General features: G+C 34.7%; 1 protein-coding gene across 4 annotated transcripts; it reads left to right on the top strand.

Annotated features, from left to right (window-relative positions):
- The first annotated feature begins 386 nt into the window (after nucleotides 1-386).
- LOC136040547 (uncharacterized) lies at nucleotides 387-23,277 on the top strand. 4 transcript variants are annotated; one of them, XR_010620801.1, is made up of 5 exons: nucleotides 387-3,114; nucleotides 8,385-8,637; nucleotides 10,293-10,406; nucleotides 12,531-12,682; nucleotides 23,061-23,277. XR_010620801.1 is itself a non-coding variant. In XM_065724751.1 (4 exons), exons 1-3 carry the CDS (start codon nucleotides 643-645, stop codon nucleotides 10,366-10,368), a joined length of 870 nt encoding a protein of 289 aa, XP_065580823.1. In that variant the 5' UTR covers nucleotides 397-642; the 3' UTR covers nucleotides 10,369-10,406; nucleotides 23,061-23,277. The 4 variants fall into 4 exon arrangements, 1 of the variants encoding a protein (XP_065580823.1); XR_010620802.1 differs by having other exon boundaries at nucleotides 396-1,183; XR_010620800.1 differs by lacking the exon at nucleotides 12,531-12,682.
- The last annotated feature ends 232 nt before the right edge of the window (nucleotides 23,278-23,509 follow it).

The raw sequence follows: 23,509 nt of genomic DNA, 5'->3' as shown, positions 1-23,509 counted from the left end.
AAATCAAATGGATTCAGTCTAATTGACCTGATATTTTAGATAGGGACTGATTTGTACTGGCAGTACATACATCAGATAGCTGCTTCTATGTTATAGATAATCAACAACAACGAATTATAGTTGATTGTAAATAATTCAATTGTTCAATTTACAACCTATTGTATCTAATGAAACTATTACTCATGATTAATAACTATGACTGCCATCACGTAGTAAATAATTAAGCATTTATTCATTAGTGAAATTTATTGCCGTCTTTCAGTCCAGACTACAATTTTATTTTAGTATATCAAGCAAAACTTTCAAGATGAAAATAAAAAGAATTTCTTGTCATGGTACACCATGCATGCTAAGAATGGCTGTAACTCAAAAACCTAATCAATATTTACCACTGATTTTTTTTTTCAGGTGCAAAGCAGAAGAGAAAGCCAGCAGCTCATTCTTCACAAAGATGCTTCTGTAACGCTTTCAGTGAAGAATGATTTCAAATACTTATTGCTGAAATGTTCGTGTACAAGAAATTCAGGGACGTTTGATATTACGTTAGATAGTAACTTTGGTGGAAACTCTCTTTTGTATAAAGGATGTTCTAGTGGTACATGGACATTCTTATTAAATAAGAAATCCCATGGTACCTTAAGGATGAAGAGTAACTACCCAAAAGAAATTAAAGTTCACAAATTAGGAACAGGAGATGTAACAGAAGAAAAAACGCTTGGTGTTCTCCAAGAGAGTGGTAAAATTCGGTTAGAAGAGCTAGGCAACTTTTCTAGGCCACAAGTACTTGTGGTTCTTTTGGGACTTCGTGGATCTGGAAAATCAACCACTGCCTCATTGCTATCAGGAAATGAAAAAATGTTTCTCCAGGGAAGAAGTAGCACAAAAACAACAACTATAGGCATTGATATATCCCCAATAATTCCTGCTAATGAATATGTTCCTGCAATCAATAATGCATTAAAAAACAGTTTCAATAACAGTGGATCAACTTTTCCGTTAGTATTTACTGACAGTGAAGGAATTGGAGTGAAAGGCGACAGCATTGATTTTGTTTCAACAATTCCTCCTTTGCTTTTTTCCAATGTTATAATATGGGTGACAACTGATTCTTTACGGGCAGATGAGGAACTTACAAAATTGAATCGCTATCTGAATTTGGCAAATAAAATCCAAGATGAGAATGGTGAGCTTTGCACTGACTTTATGGGCGGGCGATTAGTCGTAATAGTGAATAAAATGCAAGGCTATGAAAGTGACGAAGAGCTTACAGACGAACTTTTAGGAGAGTTTGAATCAGAAACCCAAGCAACAAACAGAAATTCTATACGCAAAAAACTAAAGCAATGTTTCAAGTCAATTCAAGTTGTAGGATTCCCTTATTTGTATCTCCCGAGAACAGATGAGTATTTAAAATATACTAGCCTTAAAGGAGAAAGATCAGATCGTTTCAAACAAAGTCTAATTAAATTAATTACATTGGTTTTACAAGAAAGAAGCCAAGCTAGAGTTCTTGCTGGCACTGTTGTTACACCAACAATAATGACAAATTTGTATGAACTAGTACTTGAAAAGATTAATTCAGGTGCCAAATTTCTTAATACTGATATAATGGATAATTTGTTTGCTGCCAATATAAGACAAAACTTAACCGAGTATGCGTTTTTCTTTAACGAAAATTTAAATGAAATCGAGAGAAATAATAAGATTGAAGATCTGGTTGAAGCTATCAGTTCTTTAACAGAGGAGAAAAAAATCAAATTGAATGTCCTTGTAGAGCAAAGCGAAAATGAACGACAGAAAAAGATTGTTAAGAAAGAATGGGAGGTTAACAAAATTAATGAAAAATATGATAACATACAGATTTAATGGTACTATAAGTGAAAGTCATTCATTGTTGATGAAACTCCTTCACGTCTGCATGTACTTACCAAAACAAGACCGTGAGTGCTTGAAGGAACATTTTTCCACCACACTTTCAAGCTCCCAAGATCTACTAAGTAAATTACCATTAGGAATTACACAAAAAATTAATCATATGTTAGACTCATTTTTATTGGAAATAGAAAATATGTTTATTCGATGTTCCATACAACGAATGTCAATTGCTTATATTGAACGTGCTGAAGCAGAGAAACTTGTACAGGAAGGTATTCGAATCCTGAATACGTTGAACTCAACAAGAGACACTAACAAAGCATTTAACACGTTTGAAAGTTTTAGAAATAGTGTTGCAAAAAAAAATCAGTTTGATATACCTTCATCAATCTTACCATGTAATTTGAATGGCCATCTAGAAAACGGACACAGGATGGTTCAATATGTAGTATTATCTTTCAACAAAAACTTGGAAATGCTAAGGAATAGACTCGACTTCCATGAACGGATGGATTCAAGTGAAATATGATTCGATTTCAATATCCTGTCCCCAAGGAATACTTTAAACGGCAATACAACGAGAACATTTGATAAAGAATGTGATTTGAATTCTATAGTATCATCTTTATCCTCAGATATAGAGGAACTTCAGCACTTGCCTCAACGTAAATATTCATGGCAACACCAGCACAACTTTAAAGTTTCTTTCGATCGAAACAGTTTATTTAAATATTGATGATAGCGGTTCCAATCTCTATTTAGTAACGCCTGATCCTCCTTTGAAGTCAAGTATTGGTCACGTAGGGAGAAATGACTTTAGCGGAGGAACCGTATCAATAAAGGTGCATTATAAAGTCAGTGGTGGTGTGTTGAGCATCAGCGGAAGTGGAGAAAATGGTGGTGAAGGAGGAGATGGTTTTAATGGTTCACAGGGAGCTGAAGGAAAAAGCGGAACCATATATCCTATGTTTTATAACATTTCCTTCTATGATGCTAAAAAGGAGGATTTACTAAACGAAACCTCTAAACATGTGGAGGAAACAATTGAGAGCAAACTAAGGGTGTTTAGCTGTTTAGCTCCATTATTGATTAATAATTTTGTATGTCTTTTTGTTCCTTTCACTAGGATTTATTATGTCAAAATTACAACTATTACAAACTTGAATTACACATCGACTAATGCAATGCCTGGCGGAAAAGGTCTTGAGGGGGATCCTGGCCAACCTGGAGGAAATGGAGGTAAGCCTGGAAGACTTCTGCTTGATGTTAATGCAAGCTTTAGAAAACATTTTGTTCTATTAACTGAAGGTGGAAAAGGAGGAAAAGATGGTAGAGGTGGCAAAGGAGGTCTTGGAAATAAAGGTGGAAAAATTATGGTTTTGACGAAAACATACACTAGAATATGGGAGTACTATAATCATTCATCATTCACAGCTATTGAACGTGTAATACAACCTAATCATGTAACATTCAAACCTGTCGAAGGAAATTTCAATACCACTACTGAAGTCAAATCGAAAAAAGTTCTTACGACTGACTTAAGCAATGACAAAGAAACTTGGTCTGAAAGACAAGAAAACGGTGAAACTGGAAATGCTGGAAAGAAAGGAAAAGATGGAAGTGAAAATAAAATTAGAAGTGAAATCGAATACACAATAATTACTGAGAGCAGTCTTTTTTCTATATTTAAAGAAATACACTCTTTAAGCTTAAAGGAAAAAGAGGACTCAACACGTATAAGAGAACGAAATATCCCTGGAATGATTTATTTTATTGAAAAAGATATCATTCATGCTACAATACAGAATAATAAGCTTTCTAATTTAAGAGTTCAATATCCAGCTTTGCTAAATAGCAAAAACTTTGACAGCCTTGTTACAGATGACGTAATTTTAGCAGATCAATCGATCCATGCTTACAGAATTAGACAAGAGTCTCTGAGAGATGATTTAAAAAAATAAATAAACAAATTAAGGCTAGTTAATGATGAAATTAGTCACTTTAACACAGGCCACCTTAAACATATTGTCGACAAATTGAGATTTAAACTTTTGTCAGAATCAGAAGACTTTTTGTCTAAGAGTAAAAAAGAAATTAGGAAGATGATTATCAAAACTGTGTTTGACCTTGGAAATGTTTTTTCAGCCATTTATGGGAATACTGGAGGTTTAGTTACTGGACCTGAAGGATTTGTAGACTTGTTAACTTCAGAACAGACAATGAACATCGACAAAGTGTATCAAGATTATTTATCGCTTCTTAGAGCTAGTCACAACACAACAAATGAGTAAAGTGAAAAAATTCAAAATTTTATCAAAAGTGTTAACAACACTAGAATAAAAGATCAAATAGAGTTTGGAGTTCAATTTTCGGATTTGATGAATGCTTATACTCCTGTTTCTTTGACAAATAATGATATAAGCACCAGGTTTCAACGTCACGAAGTTCGTCAGTTGGTTTCTCGGTTAAAATCTGTAATTTTCGATGCTTCTAGCCTACTAGGAGGCTAAAACGTACCGGAGCTTGATTCGCTGATGTCTCTTGTTGATTTGATTTAAAAATTGATCTTGCAGAAAAGGCTATCGAAGTTAAGTCTGAGATTGCTAATATCGAGTTCACAATCAATGAATTTCAAAGACGTACTGGAATCCTAAGAAACACATTAAAGGCTACATTGGACAATGAGGCGTCCAGTAAAAATGCACTTGATGACCTAGTCGCTTGCACAATGCTTAATTTTCTATCGACAGGAAAGCAAATCTATTCCAGTCTGTCCAAGCTTATAAATGTGGCAGCATATATTCAACAGAAAAACGATTTTTTGTCCAGAATTCCGTCATATTCTCCTCTTTCAACCCCAGAAGAATTTGGAAAAATTCTCAAGCTCCTGAGCAATGAGCTGAATGCAGAGCCTATCGTGCATAATAGTATATTTAAATAAATTCTAGACGAGACAGACTTTCCCTCTGAGTTTGAGCTCCTTAGATCAAGCCGATCCGCAAAATTTCCCATTTTTTACGAAAAAAATAGCAACATCTGGATTGAAAATGTTCAAGCCATATTGAATAATGTCTCAAGTGATGGGAAGTGCTATATGACTTCAATAGAGCATAGCGGCTCAAAACTTTTTGTTATTTATTTCTCTTGTGAGATCCTTATTTTTCTTATTAGGTGGTACATAGGTGAGACCCACACCTTTGCGAAAAACCACAATAATGAGAACATTCAAAGCGACTAATCAGATATTAGTGCAGTGACTAATCGTGTTACAACGATTGAAAATAAACATAATATGCTGGAGAATGAACTTGTATCAGTTAAATCGGAACTTCGGATTTTGAAGAATATGAACACCTTGTTTTTGGATATTAACCTTTTAATAAAGCAAGGTTCAACCTGTGTGATTTCCCCAGAGACATTTATGATCGGATTACCTTTTTACCTGGTACTGACACTTTTGCTACTTATTATAAATTCCCTTGGGATCTAGTGATTTATTAACTGCAGAGACTTGGACTAAGTGTTTTAATTTAACTCTGAATCTAATTGGATTGCGCAAATAGTTAAAGGAAATAACGCTGCGTTGACGAGAGAAAGGATTTGCTTGTTTTGGGTTTTCTCAAACTTTTTCATCGTTTGGACGATTGCGTTACGATAAAGGAGAAAAGTAAAGGTAAGAGGAGAGAAGTAAGCAGAAGCATGGGGGAGAGCTGTTTGCAAGAGCCGTGGTACCCGCCGGGCTTTTCCCTTAAATTGCGGGGACAAGGTAGGCAGCCTCCAACGCAAAGGAAATTGTTAGGGTCTCAAGTCTCGTCTACGCTTAAAGTGTTTTTCACAAAACCTGAAATTTTTCTCTTGACCACTTGATATGCTTAACTATTTTCTACTTGCGCTTTATCTATGCTTTGGCTTCCTTGAGTACTTGAGAGGCTGTTGAAGATAAGCTCTTAAAACGTTTTCTTTTCCGATTCTAGAAGGATATGAACTACTGTTTATTTCATGATGCTACTAGTTTAATAAAATGTTTATTCATCCCATAAATTGTTGAGTGGCTCTGAACTGCTATGGATGAACTATTTATATAACCACACAAATATGAAACTAATTGACAAGAAGGCTCCATAATTTTACTCCTTTAAATTTGTTCTTCGGATATAATAACACCTTTCATAATGATTTCCTGGCTCATCCATCAGGACGTTTCTGTATAAATTGGTTATAACTTCCTAATTTAAGGTAAAAATGAAAGTATCCAAGATAGTGACTAGGCAAAACTGTTTCCTAATCTGTCTGCTTATGTTTACTATTTAGAAAAGAAGCAACAGAAAAAACTATTTAGAAAAGAAGCAACAGTCTCTTATTGATTTCCTTATGCTTGGATCTCCACGAGGGGCTTAAGTTCTAGTTTTAGCGGAACAGCAAAAGCTTCTTAGATAGAACGAAGAGAAGGAATTTGTCTTTTTGACATATTGGAAGCTGTTTAGAAATATGCTCGTTGCTTCCATTATCCTCAAAATTTTTGGTGGTTTCCTCGATAATAAAATTGAATTTTTAGAAATCTCTAAGGAAATTAACGTTTTTAAGTACACAAACTTTAGCAATAAATACAAACTTCTAATTTTCGCTTATATTTCAAGGAGATTTCAGAGAACCTATTTTTTATATGGGGAAATTTGGAAAAGCCCAAAAAAAGTTGGGTTAATGGAGTCCTTACAGCATTCTGCAATGTCCTATGAGGTAAAAACTCATGACGATTTACATCACAATCAATAAATTATATAATAAGACAATACCTTGGCATTAAAGGCTGAAATCTAAAAATAAATGGGAAAATAAAAAATATAGGATTAAAATATAATCTTAAAGTTGAAGTGATAGATGTTTTACTGTCTATAATTAAAAAATGAACACTTAGTGTGATAAATACTTCTATTTTCATATCCTTTATGTTCCTCAAACAAAAATAAAAATCATTTAGTTTTTTACTCATGCTATTTTCTTAATGCTATGTTTGTGGCGTTTTATATATGTCGTCATATTCAGATGTGATTGACAATACACCTACAGAGAAAAATTTTTGGGGAAAGGGGTAAGTTTGTCAAAACTGCAAAAAAAGACAAGTATTGTTTACGATAGTTTGCAGAAAATCGGGGAATGGAGGAAATTATAAGATATTCAGAATAGGCTCCCAAGCCCGGTCTCTTCCCCCGTGTGCTTGTCCACATTAGGCCTGTGTGAAATGATATAAGAGAAATATCTTGCATGTTAGGGATATTTTACTGAAACTTTGGGTGAAAATATGTCGGTGTGACCACAGGATCGTAAAAAAGGATTGTCGGCAATAACGTTGCAGAAGGAAATGTTAGAACGAGGACAACTGTTCTAGACAGAATATTATTTTCCTTTATGGTCTCAAATTCTTTTCCTTGAGTCTCCACCAGAATCTTATATTTAATTTTTTAGCAATACTTTCTAGCTTTAACGAAAAATATGAAATATCTTGGAGAGATAAACAGAAATAGAGACTGGATTTTGATCTAGCTATCGCCGTTCAAAAATATATTTGGCTAGTAATAAATTGTTCTTGTAAATAGATTTAGAACCTATTCAGTGGGGTTACAGAGTTAATTCTAGAGACTAGGATTCCACACAACATAGACATATTTTGCTTGTATTTTAACACATGAATTAACTTCAAAATCTTATTAAAGCAGGGATATGTCTTCTCAATGGATCATAACGAATTTCATTGTCTTTGAACTGCCTTGATATCTTCATGCGCATAGTTGTACAAAATAAGTTTTTTATCATAAAATTTACTCGCAGTCTTACTTCATATATTTGTTAATGTCGATTATTACTAGCCAGATAGTGTGATATTATACGGTTGGCATCTGAGGTGTCTCCCAATTCGAAGATACAACAATCAAATTTTAAGTGTCAGAATGTTTTCAATAATCATCAAAGAGAATGCTTCTATTTTTTGTCTTAAATTTTATGCATTTTTTAAGTGATAATACTTCATTATAGTGACTGCATATAGCCAGAACTCATTAAAAGGTGACCAAATTAAAATGTTTAACGGGTTTACCATGTTTTGTCGCATGATTTATACCCATCCACGCATTGCACTCCCGTCCGATTGCAGAAAATCGGGAAATCGGTACCTAGGCTACGCAGACCATTGGTCAGCATGCACAAAAAATTACTCTGTTTTGTCTCGTGGCTTGGGAATCGATTCGAAGCTTGAAGGAATTTTTTTAGCGGGAGGGGTTAAATGGACTTAAAATTTTGTGTCTGGAGAGCAAAACATTTTTACCTGGGCCTGATAAAAGAGCCTATGGTAATGTTTTTTTCTTTTATTGTTGCCTTTAGCCCGACCGGCTCTGTGGCTAGTTCTGTTATAATGAAATTCAATTATTTAGAAAAAATTATCAATGAGTCATACAGATTCAAAGAGTTGACATCATTTGTTGATGTCCTGTATTCTTAATTTATTTATTTTTTAGAATCTATTCTTGGTGGTGACAGCCTTGACAGTCTAAGCTTTGGTTCTATGATGAGTTTCTCTAACAAAGGACAGATGGCATCGAAAAACCAAGTATTTTTCCAGCGGGAGATGTCGCCAAGCCCACGTCTTTGCCGGAGTAACAGCATGAGAAGCAGCAAATCTGACAAAATATATTCAGCCCTGATACAAAGAGTTGAGGATATGGAGAATGTGGAGACGATGGATTCTGTCATGGCTCAAATGGCTCAAAGGTGTGTGAAAAACATTGCAGACACAGTTATAAACGGCAGTGCATCCATTTTCAGATGCATTCAGTACTGAACAAAAAAGAGTAAATTATTCAAAGCCGGAACTTCTTATGAAACCTCTTATGACTTAATATTCAAGAAAATAAATTGAAATGTCATAAAACTATTCAAGCAACTCTAGAACCTTGAAAGTAATATTTGATGCCCAACGAATATTGCCAAGTTTATTTGCGAATATGGACTTCATTCGGTGTCACCAGGCATGGCTAAGTTCTATAAATTTGGTTTTTAGATACTTAATTTGGCCAGATATATCTACCAAAATTAATTGGCTGGATTTTTCGTTTAATGAACCCTTAATTTGACTTTTAATGGGCGCGTAAAGTATGAAAATTTCAAAACTTAAGTTTTTACGCTTCAAATTTTTTACCTAGATCATACACTTTAAGGATCCTTCACTACTGAAAAAGAGTAGATTTCAAAAAGAAAGTTACAAGGGAAGTACTTTACTTCAAGACAAAATGTCTACGCTTTCTTGTTAAAAAAAAATGTGGCATAACGAATTAATATTTCTAAGAAAAGTAAATTTTGGACTTCGGAGTCTCTAAGCACAAAAGCTTGTGTCTCACATAATCTTGTGTTGTTCTTACTATGAATGTTCGAAATCGGTGAATGTCGACAGTTACCGGTGAATGGCCGAAATATCTTTTTTTCTGCTTAGATTTAGTCATTATTGCCAGTCAACTCTTTCATTTTTATGCAATGTTTGATGGTGGCAGGTTAGGTTTTTAACCCATTTCTGAGATTTGCAACCTAATTTAACCTAACTTAACTGTTACCATCAAAGCTTGCATAAGACTGAAAAAGCTGATTTGTAAGGCTAATTGAATCCAAGCAGAGGAAAAGGAATTTAAGATATTCACCGGTGAACGTCAACATTAACCAGATTTCACACATACACAGCAACATTGTCACTATCGTTAGAGGTAACTTTATACAAAAATAATTCAAAGGAAAAAGTAAAAAACTTTACCACTGAGACTCATCTATTTGCTCTTGAAAGAAGAAGAGCAAGAAAACTTATAGGTATGGGGAAATGTGCTATCCTACTCAGGAGCTACTGGGTTTCCTCTGGAACCCAGCCGTTGAAATTTGGCTTGTGAGACTTTTCGGTTTAATTGTACAATTTTCTTGGTAAAGCTACTTACTTAAGAAATAATTAAAGGTTTGCACTGTATCATCAATTCAGCTAGATGAAGGAAAGGGCCAATTTGTTTTACTGGTTCTTGCTGATTGGGTTATTGTGTTCAAACAAAATGTTGCAACCCTGCCTTAATTTACTTAGCAACTCGTCTAAGCTTTAGACACAAATAATATGGGATCATCATGAAGCTAGTTTAGTTCTTAAATACTATTTATTCTTTTTCTCCCGTAGAGATTGAGTAAATGCTATTGATTTCAAAAGAAAATTGGGTTTAAACCCAGTGGCATAACCTCCTTGGTTAACAAGAAATGGATAGTATAAGATTAAAAAAAAATTAACCATTAATTTAGTGAGGCTTAAAATGTCTTTCCATTTTTCACCGTCTTTCCTTATCTTTTCTCATAAATCGTATTTAGTTTCTTACACGTATTTCATTCTTTTGGAATGTTTTCAGGCTATACTACCCTCCAAATCCGATGAATTCAAGCCCATCTTCTCAGTCATATGGCCGTTCAAGTTTTGGAAACTAGAGTCCTGCCGACAAAATTAGGGACTAGAGAAGATGAATGTATGTTGACATCTTTTCTCTATTTAGCTTGTTTGTTTGTCTTAAGTTCATTCCCTTCCCACTTATCACAAATACTGAATAATTAAAATTCAGTCCAAGTTTAGGATTGGAAAAAAAAATGAAATTTCTCGCATTGTTCTATGTTTTTTAGATTTGTATTTGACTCAGAACAAAAATTTAAGTACATTAACCCTTGCTTTTTTGATTCCATATCGTCTTTCAAAGAGGAAAATACAAAATGAAATAAAAAAAAATTGCTTGTCTGTATGTATATAAAAATGAATGTATGTCTGAATGTGCATTACTAAACCACTAATATGATTGCCATCGGACTTATTACTACCACTGCTACCACTACTACTAAGGCTAATGTTATAAAGGTGAAACTTTCAGAAGATGTTAAAAAAAAACACCGTTTGCATGAATGTTGTAAAAGACATATTAGTAATGTCCCAGGAACAGCTTAGGGTAATAAGTTGGAACTTCTAGGGCGTGTTGAGTGCATGTTGAACTAAACAAAAGACCCAACATATGAATGTTACTACTACAACCGCTACTATTACTACTGATATTACTACTGCTGCTATTACTGCTACTGCTACGCCTGGTGTCACTGCGACTACTTGTGGCGGTTACTGCTTGTCACTGTGACTGCTTGTGATTACAACCACTTTTGACTGCGATCTCTTACGACTGTGACTACTTGCTACTGCGACTCCATTTATTTGTGACTTCTAGTGTACCTCTTGTGCCTATTACTGCAATTAATTGTGATTTTAACATCGGTCACTTACTGCGACTATGCCTACATGCTATTGCGACTGCAATTACTTGGGATTGTAACTGTGACTGCAATAACTTGCGATTGCCGCTACTTGTGACTGTGACTAGCTGCAATTGTGAGTATCAAACGAACATAAGTCACAATTGATAAATATGTGAAACCGAAAACGAAAGGAAATTATAGTGAATAATCAAGTTAAACTTAAAACAAACAGAAATTACTACAAACGGGAGTATGACCGCCTATACCTTTTCTGGCCCAGAACGGCATTTGCATTTTGCTGAAAACGAAAAACATCTTAAACATTTTCTCTCTTATAACATTAGTAAATACAAAACTGCTGAAACTATCAGGAAAGAATAAAAATGTATATTGCACTTTAAATCTGCATTCTTTTTTCCAGTAATCTTGGTCAATATAATGAATCTTTTTCTTTCTTTTTCAATATTAGGTCAAATGAAAACTCGCAGCTCAAAATAAGAATTGCTTTAAGCGAATCACAAGGAACAATCTAGTCTTTAAAGGCTTAAGGGCGTTGACTCTTTCCCTGTTTGTGGTAGTTTGTTATTGATTTTAATTTCTGTTTCTTTTGGGTTTGACTTCTTTATTGATAGTGGTTCATGATCGTTTAACACTTGAGTTACTATTTGACTTTATTTCCACTCGTATTCGATCTAATGTAGCTCTTTACTTTTCTTTAAAAAATATGTTTTGTGGAAAGAATTTGTCTTAATCAATTGAAAATCGAAAGACCAGCTATGGATAAGAAAAAGTAGAAAAATAAGATTTCCCACTTATTCACTATTATTGAGCTGATGTGTGGGGGGGGGGGGTATAGTCTTGGACATTTTGTTTCAAATTTCTTAGAAAAGAAATAACTTGTACCAAATACATTGCCTTCTTAAATCGTAAATCAAAAGATCCCTAATGTCAAAAATCAAAAGACACTAATTGTTTATCTTATATATCCCAGGAACTTGTGGGACTGTTGAGTGGAAACTTTAAAGAAGTATTAAAAGGGGGTCAAGGATGCCTGGAATTTGCTTCTCAGAAAGTGACACCCTTATTTTCCATGAAGGTACATCGTCGATGAGCACCGATAGCTATGTATAAGTATTATCTTGTTTTATTACTCAGGAGAGCGGGCAAACTTTCCAAAGATATGAAATTTGAAGGGTCAGTTAATCTGGACCTATGATATTGATTAAAGTAACTCCTGGATAAACGCACATTTCAAAACTATTGTTTGTTCAGAAAAGTGTTTAAGTTTGTTACTGTCACCTGGTGACATATTCTTTAGGTAGGCTGTTTGTAATCTAGAGTTGAACTTTTTTCTGCAGGTCATGCATCTTCACTCAGCCTTGTGTCAACTGCTAGCTCACTGTATAGCACTCAAGAGGAAAAGCAAGCTGCATAAATTAGAAAGCTAAGAAAGGAACTATTGGAAGCCCAGACAAAAGTGAATACTCTAAGTGGTCAGCTCTCTACAAACGTAAGTAAGCTTTTTTCTCTTACATCAAAGTTTACTTAGGGAATACTGGAGGGAAGACAGACCCAAGGACCTAACCTCCTAACTAGAGACCTCTATTTATATGGATCCTCACTTGACTTAAATTTCAGTAGGACCTGATATTTCCATTATTTGGGAGATATATATCTAATATATTTTTGGTATTGGACGTCTGTATTGCAATATTAGCCTCAGATTGAGCACGAGATCAAGGCCCGTACTTGTGTAACTACTTAAAAGTCCTTGAAGGATTGAAGAGTTTTGTATGAGTCTGATTTAAACCAAGCGTAGTCTAATTTACTATTGAAAAGAATCCAAAAAGATACAAAAAAGGGCGAGTTGGAGGTGGCACAGGTGCAGGAGCATCACCTTTGGCCCTTCAATCGTACAGATTGAAAATCCTTGAAACAAATATTCGGCCAAGAGGGGGGTGGTATATAGTTCATGAATTATGGCTGTTAAATCATGTACACTGAAAACACCATTTATTGTAAATCCCTATTATTTAGTCGTATTCGGAGGCACATTGTTCATATCTTTCAATATCCTTGACTGAAGTGGCGTTCTTGAAAATCAATTCAATGCTACATGGGGCTTCTGGAGGCCGCTTGGTAATGAAAGGGTTTTATTTTACTGTTCAATTGGTTTCGGCCCTGAAAAGGACAGCTTGATCAAAATAGCCGTCTCAGAAGTTTCAATGACTATCCCTTGTATAGCACGAGGCTAGGAGGGAGGGGGATAAAAGTAATAATGATAACCTATGAAAGACATAGAGCTTTTTACCAAACCAACGGTATTGTGTTGGTTATGCTAGAGCAGAGCTGGAGCATATACTATAATTACAGAGGGTTTGAAAATGACGAAAATTTCCATTTAGTTCGTTGTAATCATTACTCGTGTTGACCATGTTTAATTTCACACAAGAGACAAGAGACTTATTTATTATATATCTTGTTCATAAATAGTCAAACAGTTAGTGGTAACGAACTATTAGTCAAAAGTAACTCGGCCCAATAGTAATCAAAACTCTAAAAAACAGAATTTTGAATAATTGAAAGAATTGCCGTTTTATGCTTATTCCAAACATATAAAATTCATCAAGTTTAATGTTACCCATCAAAAGCTACGGGCTGGAAAAAAATTGCCTGATTTGAGAAGCAGGGAGGAGACACACGCAAAAAGTCAAGTAATCTTAACGATTCCTTATTCTTCTGGGAGCACAAGTTCGGTCTTTATATTGTAGAAATTGATACTAATTTTTAATTTATACCAATAAAAACATATTTTGTACAAAAAGCTTTTAGAAAGCTGCTTAACTTTTGTCCTAGGGCTGAGATGCTTTCATTTTGATCCTAAATATTTACCATTTTTATACGAGCAAGTATTTTTAACACAGGCAAACTTTACGGGCGAAAAATTCGATAAATACAAGTTTAAATAGACTATTCTTTAAGTTAATATTTTATCCCGATGGAGCGCTTTCCCCGGGCTGGACTGGAAAATTATAGTCTGAGACAAATCGTCAGATTTATTTAAATATTCTTAGCTGAATTTTTGGAGACCTCGAGTGAGTGGAAATCCATAACATTTCAAGGCGAGTTTGATTATTCTTCGCTGGCGTCATAAAGAACCAATGAAAGATTCTCCAGAATGATTCATCTTGGGAATTATCTGCGATTCATTCAAGTTCAGACTTATTTTTGATTTCATCATTTGATGAATGAAAACGTGGTTTCAGTTAATTGTGAAGCTTTTTGAGTGATGACCAATAGTTTAGTTTTATAGTTGTCAGTGAAGGGAGCTAGAATAAAAAAGAACTATCTATTTAATGGTATCTATTCAAGGTATTTAACTATCTATACTATGTGTTAGAATTAGTTTTATTCATTTTGGCTTACCTAATATATTTTTTATATTTAATGCAATTTTTATCAGCCGCTATATTTTGAGAAAAGATTGTGTGGTAATGCTTAAGACTGGAGATACTTAAGAACTTCTCATCCAAAAACTATTTGTCATATGCACGTGGCTTATATATATTCCGCTATCTGTATATGCCATATGGCATGAAAAAATGCACTTTTATCCCATTTATCAAGGGGTGGGGTTAGGTGGCTACCAGAAAACCATAGATAGATTTTTGATAGCTCATATAAAAATATTGCTCATATCTACGTTCTTCCTATAAATTCCACCATCCGTAAACTTCAAATGGCATAAACAACGACACCAATTCTACCATTAGTGAGATATAGCGCTAAAAACAACATTTTTGGTGCCACTTTTAAACTGGAAAATCTTGGAGGTATTAAACGGTATCATAATAATAATTGTGGTCCAAAACTCTTAACTGGAGGTTTGCAAGAACACTTTCTGCATGTTCGTCCTCCAACCCCCCTTAATAAGCTATGCAATTAAAGACCTACAAACACGAATATATAAAATTGGATTATTAGAGGCATGGTTCTGTTAGAACAGCACTAGACTTCAATTTAGGTTATCAATCGTTCGATTCCTGGTTGGATTTTTTTTTTTCAATCATGGTTTGTGCCTTCTTATGGTTACTTCTAAGGTAATCCACTATTTTTGCCGATTTGATGCACTCATTTTGTAAAGCATATCCCGGGAAGGCTCATTTTAAAGTCATTACTCATATCTACGTGCTTTTTCTCGATTATACCATCCATTAGTGTCATATAGTACTAAAAACGGCACCTTTGGTGCCACTTCTTAAGTGTAAGGGTTCGGAAGCATAAAACGGTACCATTGCAATAATTGTGGTCCAAAGCTCTTACCGGGATTTTTATAAAAACCCCTCACCCTCACATATAATCCCCCTCCAAGCCCTCTTAGTAAGTTCCATAAATCGCCTACTCATCTTAAAAGTAAAAGACTATTGCAAAAACGAATTAACTAAAACTAAAAAGTTTTCAAATAAAAATTAAGCTTGAATGATCAACAGTCTTGAATTGAGCTTTCAAACTTCACTCTGTGGTGAAGCCTGTGAAATAGTTCTAACGGAGGTAATTGAGGGGAAGGGACGTTCTTGCCCCCTTAGTTTTTTGCTCCTGTCTAGGTTTGAAAAACACCTTTTTTTAGTCATTTCATTGGAAAAATACACTTTTTTTTATTTGAAAAAAATGGAGGAAACAACCAAAGTGTACTTTATAGGAATATCCTATCGAGTCAAATGTATTAAAAGCGAATAGTTATAAATATAATCTTTAAAATGAGACCTTAAACAGCTCTCTTTTGTTTCAGAAGCTTGTAAAGTATAGATAATAAACTTTGTTATAGACTGAAAGTTTTCCATAGCTGTCAATGTTGTCTGCAGTATTTTCTATAGGTGTTTTATCTTCCATAGGTCGGTGATGGTTAGAAACTATATTAAAAATAAGTTTTCAACTGAAACTAAGGAGTGATATTAAAAATTAAAACGAACAGACATTATTGTGTGTTAATAAAAAAGATCATGGGAGCATTGTTTCTGAATTAAATTTTAATCAAAAACGAGCAAAGATAAATTTTAAAAAAGGAAAGTTTTTCCGAGGGAAGTTGAAACTTGAAACGGACAAAAATTATTACTTCATAGCCTATCGAATATATATATATATACAAACACAAACATATACATATACAGCACAAACACAAAAAAAAAAAAAAAGAGACAGAAGGAGAAAAGGAACATTTTTAGATTGTTGCTGCATTAATTTTTTTTGTTTAATTTGGTATCACTTTTGCACAAGGGATAGTTAGCGAATATGCACTGTAAATAACCTTCAATGTTAAAGTACTTTTATCAACTATGCGTCCGAGACTCTTTCGGAGTAGGATATCCCACCAGCTCTTGATGAAAAGTCTAGAAAACGAAAGGGTTCGACTTAGTGCGACCCTGAATTGGAGGAAGAAAACCTGCCCGTACTTGATAAAATAATTATCAGAATGCTTAAAGCTAAAAAAGCAGAATACTAAAAAAAATTCTTTCAGAATTAAAGAGCCAAGTACGAACAAGAAGAATTATTGCTTCAGAGATTGCGCAAGCTATATCTACAAGACTACTTCAACTAAACTAACTCAACAATAATATTACTATTACTAAAAACTTACTGCACCACCAACCCGCCTGAGGGCAGCACACCAATGACCACTACTCTTGCGTCCCAACCTATTCAAAGCTGACCTGTTTACACCCTCCCAAAAAGTTCTCATTTCCCTAAAAATGTTCTTTACGAAACCCTCCCATCCAATTTGGGGACGGCCTGCTTTTCGTTTGGCCCTAGATGGTTGGTCGACAAGGACGATTTTTGGCTATTTGTCGATCCATCAACCCCAGAACGTGTTCTAGCCATCTCAAACTTTCTCTCATTATAGCCCTAGGAAGCAGGATTGACCAACATTTTTCGCGCAGCTTACTGTTAGAGACACGGTTAGTTAGTCGGCTATTCAAGACAATCTATTGACAATTTCCCTGGAAAATCAAATTTTCCTCCGTTTTTCGGAGCATCCTCGCTTTAGAACCATACTTGACCACCGTCATTCTTGCTACGTAGACTTATCTTCCTATTCTTCCAAACTCTTTTCAATCTTTAAAAAATACCTTGGGTCTCGGCTATTCTACTTTTAACATCTTCATTGCACCCACCGCAAAAGCACCCGTTTAGTCATCTATTTTCAAACTCCCCCTGTTTATGTTCAAGGGTTTCAATTTTCAGGGGTACCTAATTTCAAATTGATGATAACTTTGAAGTAAACAATTAGGTTCAACCCCTTATACAGAATTCGAAAAGAGTATAATAAAAGAAATACGGAAACGAAACTTGTAACAGGAGGTAAAGAAACATATAAACAAATAAGTGCCAAAAAAGATCATTAAAACTCGAAGCAACTCATATTAGCGAAAGACAATTCAGTAAAAAATTAACTATTGATTCAGATCGAATTCTAAATCTGACGGTTAAAGCATCGGCTTCCTCTCAAATTTCGAACTTCTAATGCGTACCTACTTCGAGTCCAAAACAGAAATACAAAAAAAAATTACCCAATAAAAAAACGGAGAAATTTGCTTCCGTCCAGAAACAAAAAGCTTACAGACCTAAAAAGTAAAAGCGATTGTAACTTAAAAAACTACAGCAAAAACAGAATTTGTTTCCTCGCTCTTTGAGAAGGAGGAGAGGTTCAACAACTCCAGCTGAGGATTAAATACTAAGAAAAATCGGTTTGTAATCTTAGAATGTACAGTCCCGAAAATTATATACTCTTTGAGCAAATATTGATGTTTTGTGCCACAAAATGGTTGAAAACGCTATTTTGATGTAACATTATTCCTTTTAGTATTTAAAAAGATTATGATTTGCTGATGAGGATGGCTTGACTGCTTAAGCTAATCACTGTAGTATTCATTCTATTTTCCGCTGAAAATTTGTGAATAAATATGGCACTCACTGCGGCCTTTATGTAATACTGTAGAGCTTAATCTGCCTACTTTAAAGTCGTTTCTGAAACCAGGGGGGCTCAAAACAATCTTTCGAGGGCTTTAGATCATGACAAATCAATTGCACTTCTTAGAATTCATCTTTCTTAGCATTTTGAACGTCTTCGGGCAAAAATTAGTGTCATGGGGCGCAAAATGGTATAAAAAGACATTTTCCTGTGGCATGACTTCTTTGGTTACTTAAAAAGGAATAAGATGTTACGCACTCATTTCATGTGGGTCATCTCCCAACACTCTACTACTCATCGTTCGACAGTCAATCTACGACTCCTCGTTCGACTTAGTTTGAATATCATCCCTGGGGAGAAGAAGAAAAAAAGAAAAAATAGACACATGTGTGGAACATTTTGTGATGTTAAAGACTTTCCTTATTGTTTAATACGAGGCACTGTGGTCCTCTTTTGTAGGGTTTTTAGGATCACTATTTTGTTCAGAAAGCATATTTTTTTTTGGGGGGGGGGGCTCAGGCTTCTTTTTAAAATTCAAAGAAATTTGATGTTACCGCTTCTGAATCACCTCAAGTTGAATTTTTTTAACTAGTCAGTTTTTTTAACGTATTTATAACTCTTGGTTGTAATTGGGTGGTTTTCGCTCTTTTTACAAGTTTGGAGCTATTGGTCCATAAACATATTATGGCATGTGAATTAAAAAAAAGGTTGAGCTTGTGCATCTTTTTTTTCCTTCAAAAGACTAAACGTGTAAATAAACTATTTTTCTGGGTATAAAAAAATCTATTTGGCCTATTTGATTTGCCAAAATGTTTCATTTTTCTTTTTTCTGGTCCTTGGTTTTTCAATATATTTTTGAAGTTTTTTTTTTGGAATCGATGCATACTTGCCCCCCCCCCGCTTTCCTTTGGTCGTGATTTAATAATTGCAATAGCTGTGACATAGTGTTTTTTTTTGTTTTTTTTGTTTTTTTTGTTTTTTTGTGCAAAGCTGGCAAAATGGAACTCAATCTAGTAAATCTTTAGGTGAAATCTTGTAAATAAAAATTCGTCGGGCTGGCTATCCTGACCAGCGTTTTTTTTTTTTTTTTTTTTTTTTTTTTTTTTTTTTTTTTTTTTTTTTTTTTTTTTTTCTTTGTGTGTGTGTGTGTGTGTCTTCGGCGTATAGCATTTTTTCGGTAAAGTTAATATAAAAACAGATTTCTTATTTGACTCGTGCACTTAATTAAATACAAAACGTAATTTAGTGCTATATTCGATACCATGAAATCCCTCGAGAAATCCATGCTGATGCAAAGGCCTATGAGAACACTAATGTTGTTGGGAGTAATTGGAGGGAGGTCTCCAGGGTGACTTCTGGACTCGCCTATTCATCTACTGTTCGGACTCATTTTGTGTGTATATCCTTACACCATTCCAGAGGTAAATATGTAAATACACTAAATCAGTTCCTTCATGGTAATGACAGAAAGTAGAAAGTCGGCAGTAAAAGATCAGAGAAAACGCGTTTTTAAAAACATCAAGTTACGTTTACATATTTTAACTGCCCTCCCTGAGGCTTTTTATTTTATTATTATTTTATTTTCTTTGAACCTTTTGCAGATGGATTCAAATAAAATTGATATAAAATTCCGGTAAAATTGATTTATTTCAGTTCAAAAAGTAATTCACAATAGTCTTCTTTTTTCTCATCACTTCTTTGATTCTTTCAGTGTAAGCCACTATATTATAGTGCAAATCACCGTCAGGAGGATATCCGGGTTTCTGGGTTCTTTCCCCACTCTGTGACGAAGCACAGAATCATTGAAAATTCGTCTTCGTTTTACTTGTCATTGCTTTTATGACATAACAAAAGGTGTTTGGAATACTTTTTGTTAGGTTTTTTTTTTATTGCACTTCGAATTACGGATGCTCACATTACAACATAATGAAACATATTGTTCTAGGGCCTACCATGACAGGCGTTTAAAAATAAACCTTTTAACACGACTTAGGGGCAGGAATCATCCCTAATGTAATTTTATGTATGAAAGTTCAGTGCAATTAGACTTAAGGATTCAGAGACTATTTTATGACAAAAATGGAGGTGGATTAATCTAATTCTAAAACCTGTTTATGGCGATATTTTTCGATGTCGTATATAGAATTAGAAAGCTCTGACGCCAAACAAAAAGTGAAAATAAGAGAAGAAGAAAAAAGAATATACCTTTATGAAGATGTTAGATATATGTGCTTTATTCAGTTTAAAGTCTTGCGAACATAAATTTTCAGTTTTAGCGCTGCCTCCTAGACCCTCTGTTCATTGTGCTAAAGTTTGATTTACACCACACTAATATTTGAAGAACCGTTTTTTAATGATATTAAAATATATTTCTATGATAAAATTTATGTAGTTTTAGAGGAAGGGGAAGCCGCACTACAAAAGGGCAACAGTGTTGATGAATATTACACCATCAAGTGCAATACATCTGAAAGCTCCAAGCAGAAGTTTTGGGAAACCCTTCCCATCAGGTTTTTTTTTTTTTTTTTTACCGTGGAAATCGTGTTGAATCAGCCGTCAAAGAAAACAAGAGAGGGCTCATGCGAACGGATATTTTCAGTTTTAGCGCTGCCTCCTCAGTCCTCTGTTCTTTGTGCTAAAGTTTAACTTGCACCGCACTGAAAGCTGAAGAACCTTTTTATCCCCTTAAATTAGCAGTTTAAGAAGAGATGCAAGTTAATACATTGTGAAAGCGTTTCTTTTCTTTCTCACAAACTTCGCGGGTAGAAACTGAGGAACTTCCAAAAAGGCTCAGCAAAAGCGGCTCTGAAGCATATTAAGTACTCCCTCGAAAGACATTACTATATAGCGCCCAGGTTCATAGAAAGTTTCGGGCTTTCTGAAGTATATCAATATGAGATTCTTTCTTGTTTTCTGATATCCTCCATTTTGCAGGTGTCTCGTATTACCAATATTAGACTAACTTAAAGTATATTTTCCTACTTTAAAACAGAGGGGTCTATTCAACCTTTTGAGGCCCCTGGTAGCTTAAAAATATACTTCTTGATTAAAAATGAATTCTCTAAGAATAAAAGTGCTTCACGGTGAGACCACTGTAATTTTAACTCCAGGCCAGTGGCACTTGCCCGTCTGCAAGTTTTTTGTCACTTGCCCGTCGGCTATGTGCCATATAGCGACCGCAATTTCTGTCCATCAGTCTATCGGTCGGTATATTGGTCCTGGGTTTGCTAGTTCGGGCACTGCCAGATAAGCTAGGACGATGAAAGTAGGCAGGCGTATCAGGGAACTAGATTAAATTGGAAATAGTCGCTTCCCGATTCGACCATCGGGGGGGGGGGGGGGTTTATTCGGAAAAAATGACTAGTATTATTTTAAAACTTTCGTTGCAAGCCTGCCTAGCGCAGTGGATATGGTGTTGTTATTCTGCCCTGAGGGTCGTAGGCTCAGTTCCTGACAAAGACAATTTTTTTTAGGTTTTTTTTCTTGCTCTGCCACTTTTAGCTCTGCCACTTTTAGCTCTGCCATTCGATTATCATCACCATCAACAAAGCTCGAGGGCAATCATTAGAAAAATGTGGTATAGATCTGAATACGGATTGTTTTTCCATGGACAATTATATGTTGCATGTTCAAGAGTCGGTAAACCTGACATTATATTTATATGCACGGACAATGGGACAGCGAAGAATGTTGTATATTCGCAAGTTTTACGTAGTTAAAAACATGTATCTATATCTATCTATATTCACAGGTGGGACACACGGACACAACTACAATGGCGCGTAACTAATATGGCGCGTAACGACTTACGCGCGTGGGGGGGGGGGGGGCTATGGGGGCGTTTGGGGCGAAATGCCACACCAACAGCTAGTAAAATATATATTTGCATATGCTCAATAAAGCCTAGTATAGCGTTAATTTTATTAAAGAGAACTTTCACAAATGAAACTAACCCCAAGTTACTGTCTCGAGAACCTCCAATTTAAAAACTTCACGCTCAAAACATGCAAGAAATAAAAGACCAATAAATTAGAAAAATTCAGTGACCTTAGAGTTCAAAAGAATTTGAGGAAAATAACTTGGAAAAGCAAATTTTGGGTCTATATTTTTCAAATGTACTAAAGATTATAAAGAACTTCAAAAGTATTTTTTTTTACTAATCTAAGATTTTATATTATAATTTCAGTTTTTCCTTTATCCAGCTGATTGAAGATGATCATCGTATCCCTATGATTTTTTTTTTACAGTTTTTTAAGGTTATTTGTTACTTTTTGATTTTGTCCTTTTTTGTATTTCACTTTTTTGGACCAAAATCACGCAAGGGTTTCAATCTTTATCTTTCAAGAGCCAAAATTGGCCTGTATAAAATTTGGAATAAATAAAATGGAATAAATAAAAATGGAATAAATTGAACAGAATAGTGAATTCAAAAATAACTCTTCTGTTAGATGATATGATCTTAGCTAACATCGTGAACGCAGTGTCTACTGGCTACTGCTGCAATCTATTGTTTTGAAACCTGTTTTATTTCTTTAGGTGAAAATTGCATAAGTGATATTTCTTTCGGTAAAAATTGCAAATTTAATTCCATTTAAACTTGCTCTCTATCAAATCTCCTCCCACACACACACACATCTTGCTGTCAAATTTATTTGGGGAAAACGCAAGAATATTTCACTTTTTTGGACCAAAATCATGCAAGGGTTTCATTCTTTATCTTTCAAGAGCCAAAATTGGCTAGTATAAAATTTTCGAATAAATAAAAATGGAAAAAAACTGAACTGAATACTGAATTCAAAACTAACCAGAATTCAGATAAAACTCTTCTTTTAGATGATATGATCTTAGCTAACATAGTGAACACAGTGTCTACTGGCTACTGCTGCAATCTATTGTCTTTAAACCTGTTTTATTTCTTTAGGTGAAAAGTAAGCCACGAAGCAAAAAAACTGAAGGTGATTCGACAAGCAAAGGCAAAGGCAAGGTAACTCAGGGTGGTAATAAACCTGCAAGAGGAAGAGGAAGAGGAAAATAAGATAAATAAACACATGTAACTTTTTGGCTCTGTGGATTTATTGATAAATTGTATTTTAAGTTTTTCACCAATTTGTCTAATTAAAAAGTTCGAATTTTAAAAATGTCAAAATGTAGGGAAGCGATGCAGCTTTTGATAATGGTTAAATAAACTGGCCGCAAGACCCACTGTACAAGAGGTTTAGTGGCGACATGTTAAAAAATCTGAAGACTGCAATTAGATTTAAACTTCTTTTCCGCTGGTTAGGTTAGGTGATCAATATTTTCACAAACACTTCCAGGACAGGGTGGGGGGGGGCTGACGTATAAAAGTAATTGTTATAAGAATAACTTATT

The sequence above is a fragment of the Artemia franciscana genome, chromosome 21 (genome assembly GCF_032884065.1).
Source record: "Artemia franciscana chromosome 21, ASM3288406v1, whole genome shotgun sequence".
Lineage (NCBI taxonomy): Eukaryota > Metazoa > Arthropoda > Branchiopoda > Anostraca > Artemiidae > Artemia > Artemia franciscana.
This window is presented reverse-complemented; position numbering and strand designations above follow the sequence as displayed.

Coding starts and splice junctions, on each gene's coding strand:
- LOC136040547 (XM_065724751.1), top strand. CDS start 643: ATGAAGAGTAACTACCCAAAAGAAATTAAAGTTCACAAATTAGGAACA. Junction 1,184..8,384: donor TAAAATCCAAGATGAGAATG/GTGAGCTTTGCA, acceptor TTTATTTTTTAG/AATCTATTCTTGGTGGTGAC. Junction 8,638..10,292: donor ATGGCTCAAATGGCTCAAAG/GTGTGTGAAAAA, acceptor GAATGTTTTCAG/GCTATACTACCCTCCAAATC.